At 42.5% G+C, this 11,785-nt stretch overlaps 1 protein-coding gene across 1 annotated transcript in view; it reads left to right on the top strand.

Moving 5' to 3' along the window:
- The window catches only part of SLC25A12 (solute carrier family 25 (aspartate/glutamate carrier), member 12), a 100,107-nt gene that overhangs the window by 53,977 nt on the left and 34,345 nt on the right, over window positions 1-11,785 (top strand). Inside the window, exons 6-9 of the mRNA XM_015407260.1 lie at window positions 247-393; window positions 2,165-2,303; window positions 5,780-5,873; window positions 7,010-7,094. Coding sequence (XP_015262746.1) covers window positions 247-393; window positions 2,165-2,303; window positions 5,780-5,873; window positions 7,010-7,094 — 465 coding nt within the window. The remainder of the gene's footprint in view (window positions 1-246; window positions 394-2,164; window positions 2,304-5,779; window positions 5,874-7,009; window positions 7,095-11,785) is intronic.

Here is an 11,785-nt window from a genome sequence, read left to right on the forward strand (position 1 = left end):
CTCACAGGGTGTCTGTTGTGGGGAGGGGAAGGGAAAGGAGTTTGTATGCTGCTGTGAGACTCAGAGTGAAGGGTGGGGTATAAATCCAATCTTTTCTTCTTTATTTTGGAAGTGCTGTTCAAAAATCCAGTCCTTACTGCTTTTCGTTAGTTTGTGGAGTAGTGAATGGTTCTAATCATTCTTATAAATTGTTGTAGCCAAAACTCTTGTTGCAACCACTTCCTGTATCTTTTTTTCTTTTTGCAGGAGCTGCAGTTAGAACACGCACGACAAGCATTTGCACTGAAAGATAAAAACAAAACTGGCGTGATTACCGGTTTGGATTTCAACGACATCATGGTCACCATTCGTTCCCACATGCTCACTCCTTTTTTGGAAGAAAACTTAGTCTCAGTAGGTGGCAAGAAATATTGGACTCAAGTTGCCTATGGCTGTTGTTCAGATAGAAATGAGTGTCTTCCAGTATTGAAAATTCAGCACTATACATTATACAGGGATGATTTTGCTGCAGTTCTGGGATTTTCCTAGGGTGCACCTGTATCAACAGTTATAAGCCAGGACAGGATTATTCTCCCAGTATTGGGGGAAGGCTTTACTTTCAATAACACTATTAGTTCCATAAGGCTGCACCTAACCAAAGTTTTCGTTCTGTTTTGTACACTACTGAAGGAAATTAGATCTGCCTCATGCTCTCTTCCAAGTATAACAATACTCTAGTTCAGCAGAGCATTTAGGGATGCCTTAAGGCCCTTGAAAAATGCTGAACGAGTCCAGTATTGTTGAACATATTTAAGATGACAAGTGTTTTATACATGCACATGCTCAAAGATATATATATCCTCTGCTGCTGGGGAAAAAATGCAGGCTGTTGGAGTCTTGCTGGGTTCCACCCCCCACCCCCCAGATGGTATTGCAGAGCAAACTTGGAAAACTTGTCTTCTCTTTCAAGGTCCTTTGTGGAGTAGATCAGTTGAAGTATATAACTTTACTGCTTTGTGAGTGTGTGAAATTCTTTGAGAACAGCTGCATCTGATGCACACTAAATCAAGGTTAAGCAATCTAGTTGATTCTTCTTTATCCAAAAGGCTTAGTTATTCAACAATTCAGATTATCTGCTATAATTTCTGTTCTGTGCATATCTTCATGTCAGGATTACTTTCCTTTATTCCCGGCCTGCACTGCTGCACTGGCTGTCCATCTGTTTCTGGGTGCGATTCAAAGTGCTTGTTCTTACCTTTCAGGCCTTAAATGGCTTGGGGGGGGGCAGAGTACTTAAAGGGCCATCTCTGTGCTACGGTCCAGCCCACCAGCTACGATTTTCCTCAGAAACCCTGCTCTCTGTGCCCCACCTTCAGAGGTGAGGTAGGTGGCAACGAGAGACAAGGCTTTTTCAGTGGTGATACCTAGGGATGCCAGTCTCCAGGTTGGACCTCAGGATCCCCTGCTATTACTGCTCATTTCCAGACTACACAGATCAGTTCCTCTGGAGGAAATAGATGCTTTGGAGGGTGGACTCTGGCATTGTACCCCACTGAAGTCCCTGTCCTCTTCAGGCTCCATCGCTAAATCTCCAGGAGTTTCCCAACTTGGATCTGGCAACCCTACGGCCCACCCATCCCCTGCCAGTGGCCGGGGGGACACTTGGCAACCCTTGTGACAACTCATGTGGAATGCCTTGCCCCTTGAGGCCTGCCTGGTGTCTATCCTAGTGCCCTTTAGGAACCAGGCCAAAATGTTCCTTTTGACCTAGACTCTTAATTAAGGGGATGATCTTTTAACAACATATTTATTGTGTGATTCTAGCCTGAGAACTGTTTCATGAGATTTGGCTGGGTTTTTAATCATGAACAGCTTTTATGGTATATTTTCATTATATTTCACTTCGTATGCTGCCTCAAGCAGGCTCTCTGGGAAGGCGACATAATGAATTTTCTAAATAAGTAAATAAATCCCTGATCTAAATGTCTTGATGTTCTTCTGGCTAGTCAAATAAAGGAACTGGTGTAACAGAGTGCAGGCTATCTTTATTGTACTCCTAACAATAATTTTCCTCCCTGTAGTGGAATTGAATGAACCTCATAAAGAGTGCTATATAAAGTTCTGTATGAAGCCTATATAAAGCAATTTCTTCTTTGGTTCTGTTTTGTTTTGTTTTTCCTCCTAGGCTGCAGGTGGATCTATTTCACACCAAGTCAGTTTTTCCTATTTCAATGCTTTTAATGCCTTGCTGAACAACATGGAGCTTGTTCGAAAGATATACAGCCTCATAGGAGGTGCTAGGAAAGATGTGGAAGTTACAAAAGGTAATTCAGTTTGCGTCAATAACTGCAGTAACTAAAGATAGAGCAAGGAGGGCAGCTGTGTTGGTCCGAAGCAACAGAACGACGTTTTAGTCCAGGGGCACCTTTAAGACTAACAAAGTGTTATCCAAGGTGTGGCCTTTCGTGTGCAGGCACACTTTGTCAGACAATGAAATTGAATTACAGATCATAGTTGTATATATATGGGTGGCTTGTTAAATTAGCATGCAAAATAGTAAAGATGTTTATTAACAGTTCAAGAGCTTGTCATTCTTTTGATCTGTTAATAAATATCTTTACTATTTTGCAAGCTAATTTAACAAGCCACCCCTATATATACAACTATGATCTGTAATTCAATTTCATTGTCTGATTAAATGTGCGTGCACACAAAAGCTCACACCTTGAATAAAACTTTGTTGTTCTTGAAGGTGTGCCCCTGGACTCTAACTTTATGCAGTCAATAAAGTTGGTGATATTGGAGTGGATCCAACCATTCTCTTTTCTTTTTTTCCCCATCCCCCTGGGGGGAGGTTTTTATTGGGGGGGGGGTTCAGACTACAAAACTACAACAGAAAATATAGGAAAAGGAACTACATCTAGGGAATAAAGAAAAAAAGACCCACAACTAAATAAAAACCCAAGAGTAGGAGATCATACATCATCTTAAAACCATGCTATTTTCAAAAAACTACTAATAATACAATGAATTTAGTCAGTTATGCTAGATTAGTTATCGTTTAACCATCTCTTTAACTGTTTAAAGAAAATCCCGGAGCATCCCCAAGTTATTTCAACATTTTTTCAGGCACAAATCAGAGTCCTTCAGCCCTTATTTATTCTTACCTTTTCTAATTCTCAGTTTATAAGGGCTTTTGGGGCAGCCGTCCCCTTTTCAGAGGGGGAGTCCTTGTCCAAAGACCCCAAGCCCAACTCGCCATCAGATTTGCTTTCTTTTTCCTCCTCTTTGCCCTCTTCCAGACTGCTGCTGAGCAGGGCTTCCCATGTTCATGAGCAGCCGCTCACACGCACAGCTTAGAGAGAACACTGCTGCCCAAAGCTATCTTTAAAATACCAAAATCTGGCTACTGCCTGCTTGATATTTCCCAAGCTTCCCACTTTTTTTTTTGAATCCCCCTAAGGGGAAATTTTTATTGATTTTTTTTTAACAGACTACAAACTATAACCAAAAATATAGGAAAGGGGACTACATCTAAGGAGAAAGAAAAAAGACCCATACTAACTAAAAACCCAAGAGTAGAAGATCAATACATCAGCTTATATCAATGTTATTTTTAAAAGCTAATAATACAATGAACATAGTTGGTTATGCTAAGTTACGTATCGGTTAACCATCCCTTTAACTGTTTAAAGAAATCCCCAGAGCATCCCAAAGTTATTTCAACACCTTTTTTCTTTTTTTCAGGCACAGAGTCCTTTAGCCCTTATTTATTCTCATATTTTTGAATCCTCAATTTATATGGACTTTTGGGGGCAGCCCCGCCCCCTTTTCAGAGGGGGAGTCCTCGTCCGAAGACCCCAAGCCCAACTCTGATTGCCATCAGATTTGCTTTCTTTTTCCTCCTCTTTGCCCTCTTCTGGTTCCCCAAGCTGTGTCGATCCAACCATTCTCCAAGAGACTTTCCTCCTGCCTAAGGAGCCATCCTCCAAATTAAGTGGCTCTTTCTCCAATGCCTTCTCCCATATGGACCTACCTGTTCACTGTAGTCATCTTCGGAGGTCCTGCTTCGGATGCTGCTGCCATCTGAAGCTAGGCTGGTGGCAACCTGAGAAGGGGCTTTCTCTGTCATGGCACCAAAACTTTGAATCTCCCCAAGGAGATTTGTCCATCTCTCTCTCTCTGTCATCTGCCAGTGGGTGAAGACTTCTTTTTAAAGATATGCTTTGCTTTATTAATGACATACAGACTGATTCAGCATTTATGCAATAGGATGAGATGGGCAGTCTCTAGACCGTGGATTTGATAATACACACCAACCCTGGCATGTGTTGGGAAAAGCACCATTTGTTCCTTAGGCTTGCTTGCCTATAGCAGTGACCCAATCCTGCATGAAACTAGGATCGGGTAGGTAAATACAGCATTACATTGCTTCCAGCATCATAGACAAGACACACATTGACTGATGAGTACAGTGGGAGAAGACGGATTTTTCTAAGTAGCCAGTGAATCCTAAGATGTATGCCCTTTTTATACATCTGTAAAGAGACAGGTGCCTGAGGGCCTGAAAGCCCAGGTTCTACTTTGACTGGTTCAGTTACTACCTGTCAGCTATTGGGTAACAGATTGGCGTGGGGTGACAAGCTGATAAACTTGTGTAGGTCCAGGGTATCCACCAGTGGAGCCAGTCTGCTGTGGTGTTTCAAAAGGTGCCTCATGCCACAGAATGGCAGAGGTATGGTCGATTTACCTCATGACATGTTATGGACTGCAGGTGCTCTGTAGCAAGATTGTAATAGGATAGTGTAACTTCTAAGGTGCTCCACCCATATTTGCCACTGTCATTTTTTTTGCTTTGTTCCATGTACCCCCAGAAGCGGTCCTCCTAGTGTTGTGTGTTTTTAATTAAATTATTTTATAATAACTGTATTTTTAATTGCTCAAATGTTTTAATGTTTTCTATCATCAGCCCCTTGTGGACCATGATCGAGTGGAAAGGCAGCATAAAAATGTTTTAAATAATTTGATTAAATGTAATTTCTTTGTACTTTATAAAATAAAATTTACCCCAAAAAAGTGTTTTAAATAAATGTGTAAAATGTACAGATAGATGTGGTGGAGGTGTTATTTAGTGAGTGCTTGCCTAATCTGCGGTCCAGTTGTTATTGGATTTAAGCTGTCTATACCCTGTTCGCTTCGGAGACAAAACTGATTTTGGTTCAGGGAGTTTCTTCAAAGCTGGCTGGCTCCCTCTAAGCTGTGGAGACTTGTGAGCAAGAATTCTACTTTGTGAGCTAGTGGCATTAAAGTTGTGAGCGAGTAATTTGGCTGCTGCATCACTTAGTTTGCTCTGGAGCCATCCTTCCTGAGCTAAGACAAAAATGTGTGAGTCGGAGGCTAAAAAACTGTGAGCCAGCTCACACTAACTCAGCTTAGAGGGAACACTGGTTGTGGGCATGACGCTGAGGCTTCAGTCCTTTTTACAGCATTGCTGTTTCGACTCGTTCACTAAATAGTGGATTATGTTCAATTTGGTGCTTTTTATTTATTAAAACCTTTATATCCCACCTTTTCTCTTGGTTCAAGGGGGTTTACAATAATAATAGTTAAAACATCCCCAGCTAAAACCAAAGATTCAATTGGTTGCTTGTTGCACAGTTGGTGCTCTCATTGGTACTCCTTTTGCTTAGGGGTTTGGCTCTTGCTTCCCTAAGGCTTCACCCGTGGTGAATTGTGTATTAAAAATTTATAAATCATTAAGCACAGTCAGGTTACTTTCTATCCTTCTCTTTAAAAACAGAGGAATTCTCCCAGTCTGCGATCAAATTTGGACAAATTACACCTTTGGAAATTGATATTCTCTATCAGCTGGCTGACTTGTACAATGCTACAGGGTAAGGATAACCTACCTTTCATATTAATATTTCTCAGTTATTCTTCCTACATGGATTTAAAACAAATACTAACAACTGCAGACTGAAATATAACATGTGAGCCAGAGTTTGTTTGTTTATTTATTTATTTATTCGATTTGTTATCCCGCCCTAACCCCTAAGGGTCTCTGGGCGGCTTACAGGGAGTGCTAATCACATTACCGAATCTAACCTAGGGCCACAGATATACAGGGGTGGTGACAACCCTACCAGGCACCCTAGTTGCGGCGGATCTTCGGTTGTTGTTCTGTTCTTGTTCTTGCGGCGGTAGTCAGTGGCGTCCTTTCCTGGTGCTGGTCTTCGAAGTTTCTTGCTTCCGGCTGTAGCGATTCATTTCCAGCCAGGACCAATCGCACTTCCGCGCATGCTCCGCTTGCGGCCTCTGTCCTAATGAGGCTCCGGCCTGCCGCGCTGCTCCGCTTCTGTGCTAGTTGGTCTGGCCCCTTCACTCGCTCGCTCCTTGCCTCGCCAGCCGCCATGTTCTCCGCCGCTGCTGCCACTGCTCCGCTACTCACGCTGCCGCCACGCCACGAAGGACTGGGTGACTTCCACCCATGGAACATGACTTTCATGGCTTCAGCCTTCTGTGGCAACCCAAAATGCACCCCCCCCAATCCTGCTCCTGGGTGAGATGGATCCCTAGAAATAGGATATCATAAAGCATTTTGGATGCTGGATGGGGGGACACTGCCTATGAAAGCACTGTGCTAGAGAGAATTGCCAGTCCAGTGCTAGCAACTGGCAGAAGACTGGACCTAATGAGACATCATTGTGTAATGCCATGACATAACTTTTGGCTGTGTGACCAGAAGTGTCATCTGACACACTAGGATTTCTCCAAAGCTCTGTGGTAAAGATCATAGAGATTAGGGGAATTCTGGAGCATTGTGTGATGCCATTTATACCACCCCATCACTCCACTGAGCACTGGCGGGGAATAGGGAGTACCAGTGGGGGATCTCCTACTCCTAGTGAGCATCTAGCAACCTTGGATCCCACCCTATTATCTCTGTACTTGTCCGTTGACTTCCCACAATTCTTTTGCCCCCTGCTTGTTACATGTAACAAAGATTTCTTTTCCGTGAACTTGCATACAGACGCTTAACGCTGACTGACATTGAGAGAATAGCACCCTTGGCTGAAGGGGCATTACCTTACAACTTAGCAGAACTACAGAGGCAGGTAGGTGTCCTCAACAAAATATAAAAACTGAACAGTTCTAAAAAAATGTGTGGTGGATGCTGAAAGCCTCATCTCCTGAAGTAAAAATATTATGTTTATTCCTGTTGAAAGACTGACATGAAATATGCATTTATAGTTTCTTTGATCCACAGGCTTGTGTGTGTACGCCTTACAGTGAAGTTTTTGTTTCAAAATCCAAGCCTTTGACTCCTCCCCCAATTTATGTTCAAGCTGTTTTAAGTAATGTAATGTATTCAGATGCTGCCCTGAATGCATTAGGAGGTATGTAAATCCTCCCATAGAGAAGCCATGCAAAGCTTCAAGCTTCGGCAGGGATTCGCGCCGAAAAGTATTGTGGCCAATCAGATTTGAATGTTTGTAAGCGGGACCGCTTATGATTGGTCGTTCATGCGCACAACCTGATAGGTTGGTTTAATGTACAGTAGGTGTGGCTACATTAGCCCGGAATGTTTAAATACCGAGCAGCTGAAATGGACAAGCTGTTCGGGCTATGAGGAGTTGTACCGTGTCAGAAGAAGTCGATTGAAGAGCTGAATAAACCTGAGTTTTCTGAAATCACTCTCTGACTATTTTGTTAAGTACGGACTTAACAATTGGCGACGAGGATGGGATACAGGAGCGGGTAGGCAGCCCCGCTGGTCCCGACCCAACGACGGACTTAACAATTTGACCTGAGGACCAGTGAGAGGGGACCTGCCTTTGGTCCACACACATTCCCACCTCCTACCCTTGTAAAGCTCATCTAACAACTCCCACCAAGCTTCTTTAAATAGAAGACTGTAAAAAAAGTCACTTTGAGGGTTTGGTAGGAATAGCTGCCTAAAGGGAAAATCAGAAAACATTCTGCTCCACGCCTAGACAGTGGTGACGAGGCCTCTTGGGCTGCTGGCCAAAGTGGTCAAAAGGATGTCCCTCCTAATCATATGAAAAGGAGTTGGGTCACTTCCTGTCATTAAAGGTGGCTGCACTTGTTTGTGTTGCTGTGTTAAAATCGACAAATATTTTTTTAAAAAAGAAGCCTACCTGCAGCAAATCTAGACATTTGCATGGTTTGAATCAACCTGCCAGATATTGATGGTTGAGGAAGATAAAACACAGTCTTCTGTCAAATTATTTTATGAGTCTGTGTATGCAGATGTCAGTATTTTGCAAATGATTACATTATCTGGATTGTTTTGTATTGAAGCTCCTCTTCAGAATTAACTTGTCTGGTATTTCAATATGTCCCTTCTGTTGCCTAATAACAGTCTTTCTTTGTTAATTTTTTTTTTTTTTACAATCGGAACATGAAAGATTTGTTAAGACTAATTATTGTTCATGGAGATTGACCAGGACAGTTTGGCGAGACTGATTATTGAATTTTGCCTCTTTTGTTTGATCGTTGTTAGGCCTTGTTTCCATGGCAACCAGAGGGCGATAACCCCCATTTTGATGTTGACTATTGGAAAATACTGCATTAAAGTAGTCCTGTTAAAGTAAATGGAACATCTATGGAAAAATTAGTTTACAGGGGGTGGCTCCCGCATTTGTAAATTGCTGCCTACTGAAAAACTCTTCCTGGAACCTCTCGTTCTTTGGGAATGATTAAACATTTAATAATACTTGGACCTGAGTCAGCTCTCCCACATAGGATGATGTCAATCACATGGACTAGGAAAAGATGTCCAGCAAAATTTAAGTTAGAAAGTCAATGGAGGCTCAAGGAAAGAGATCCTTCCTTTGATGCTACATTAGCACAGTCTGGGCGGGGAGGACAGGAGGAGGAATTTCTTTTCTGCAACCCATAATAACCTGAAAATATTCACTACTAGAAGATATGGTGATGGCTATTTGTTTTTATATGCTTGTTTTTTAAAAAAGGATTAAATAAACCAATGGACTGACTTCCATTAGCTTCTAGGTATAATAGCGAAAAGGGGGAACTCCATGATCAAGAGCAGTATACCTCTGATTACTGCTGGGCAGATCAAGCAACAGGGACAGCTATGTTGATATGCCTGGTTCATTTGTAGAGTTGCCAGTCTCCAGGTGTTGGCAGGAGAACTCCCAAAAAATGGCTGCTTTGGAAGGAGGACTATGGCATTATATCACATTGAAGTCCCTTCTCTTTCCAAACCCCGCCCTCCTCAGGCTTCACCCCCAAAATCTCCAGGTATTTCCCAACCCAAAGCTGACAACGCTATTAATTTCCTTTTCACAGATGCACAGATCTCTGGAGTCTTAGAAATAATCCTTTGTACATGGACTTGTATAGCTCTGTCTGATTGGCATGCAGGACTTGGGTTAAAAACCAACAATGACTAGAAACACTTTTGACATGTGTAGAATTTCCTTTTATATTATGAGGCAACTTAGAGCTTCTTGTAAAAACAATATCTGAGTCATAATCTGAGCATTAGGAGAGAGACAAATTTGTATTCTGTCTGCGTTATTATGAACTAACGAGGACCACTTTTTAGGCTTGGTCTATGAAAGCAGCACAAAATAGACTTCTGAGTAGTAGAACACCATTTTTGAATCTATGCCATTTTTGAATGTTGGCCCATGTAAAAAAACAAAAACACACACTCCCTCTGAGTAAAAACTTAAGGGGGATAAGTTCTAATATAGACCATGCGCCTTTTCCATTTGCAGAAACTCCCCCCCCCACAGGAAAGCATTTAAAAACATGGTCTCCCCACTTGTATCTACCACTTGTACCCTGAAAATGTTCCTAAGAATCCACCACCTACTTCATGCAAAAACTAGGCCTGAGGTTCCAAATGTGGCCTATATTAATTTTGTTTAAACACAAAAACATTTAGACCCTACCTTTTGTCTCTTGGCTCCAGGTGGCTTATAAATAGCTATTAAAATATCACAGATTAAAACCAAATAATTCCCCCCCCCCAGTATCCCCCTCCACTCAAAGATGCCTGCTGTTCTCGTCCTATCAGAAGTCCTGGTAGACAGACAAGGGGGCTATATTGGGGGGGTAAACACAGTCTGATGTGGTCGCCTGCTGTGCTGCTGAGCAGGGGAAAATGGAAGCCTCTTGGGGCTTGGGCTCAATGCTCCCTCTAAACTGTGGAGTCCTGTGAGCAAAAATTCTACTTTGTGAGCTACCAGCATTAAAGTTGTGAGCAGGGAGGTGATTTGGCTACTGCATAAATTCGTTTGCTCTGGACTGGAGCCATCCTTCTTGAGCTAAGACAAAAATGTGTGAGCCGGAGGGTAAAGAACTGTGAGCTAGCTCACACTAACTCAGCTTAGAGGGAACACCGCTTGGGAACCCTCTGTCAATATGATGGGAAGGTTGATTACTCTCCTGTTCAGTTGCCTCGGCCCTGTGGTGCAGAAGAGTAGGCTGCTTGACTTATGGAAATTGGTGCTCTCTCCATTGGGCATAGATTAATTTTTAACTTTTTTTATTAACACCCCATTTTTGACTGTTCAGCATAAAAAAGCTAGCCTTTATCAACACCCCATTTTTGACTGTTCAGCATAAATAAAGAAGCTGGCCTTTCAATCATATCTGCTGCTGGCATTATCACTGAAAAATTTCCTTTGTCTGGTTCCTAAACGTCTGTGTACAGTGGCTTCGTGGAGAGATGCCAGTGACAGTAATTTTCTATTTATAAATATTCATGCTCTGAAAGCCATAGCATTAATTATGCTAATTTACACATCCTAACTCAACACAGGCGTGCTACCAGCTATAGTAGGTGCCTTCATAAATAGGCTGAAAGTTATATTTCCATTACTAGAAAAGAGAAAGCAGGCACAGAGAGACAAACCATTGGGGCATACATTAGCATGCAATTTGGGGTTAGGAGTTTCTTGAGGATTGTAAGGAACAAAATAAACTTGGAAGGATTAAGAGAAGAAGGTACACGGAGTGCAGTAAAAACTTCAATCAGGGAAAGCTTCTATTTCCCTCCATTTGTTAATTCTCAAAACCCAACAATAGTTTCAAATACCAGCGGTTCCTTTGGTGTAGTGGTTAGGAGCATGGACTGTAATCTGGGAGAACCAGGTTTGATTTCCCACTCTTCCACATGCAGCTCTCAGTTCTCTCAGAGCTCTCTCAGCCCCACCTACCTCACAGGATGTCTGTTGTAGGGAAGGAGATTGTAAGCCGCTCTGAGACTCCAAGTGAAGGGCAAGATATAAATCCAGTCTCTTCTTCTCTCTCTCTTCTCTTCCTTTGGAGAGAGCCGGGCCGTTCCCAAAGAAATAAACCATGCAGATAGAATGCTTGGAAGTCTGGGGTGTAGACTTGTCACATCAATCAGTAAAGGCAAAAATAAACTGTAGGAATTATGTCCCAGTGTAGGAATTTGCTGTGAGCGTGTGCTCATGGGTGGACACAGAGAACTGTTCTGTCCAAAAGTGCTGTCCCATTTACTTCTTTTGCGTAGCTTAGTATGGACATCTGTGGTGCGTGTGGTTGAAGTGAATGGGAAAAGGAACTCTGTGTGAGCATCAGAGCATACTTGGAGCTCAGGAGCAAGGTAGTTCTGTTGGTTTGGGCTTCTAAGCTCCCATTCTGAGGAGTAGCAAGACCCTTACAGAGTAACCCTTTTCAGATGTTACATCCATGAGTACTGGGAGCCTCCTGTCCAAGCAGAGACCCTCTTGATATGCATGGCCACCACATTGTCTGAACATGAGCACACATGGGCTTACAG

This window comes from Gekko japonicus, unplaced genomic scaffold (assembly GCF_001447785.1).
Source record: "Gekko japonicus isolate JY-2015 unplaced genomic scaffold, Gekko_japonicus_V1.1 scaffold66, whole genome shotgun sequence".
Classification (NCBI taxonomy): domain Eukaryota; kingdom Metazoa; phylum Chordata; class Lepidosauria; order Squamata; family Gekkonidae; genus Gekko; species Gekko japonicus.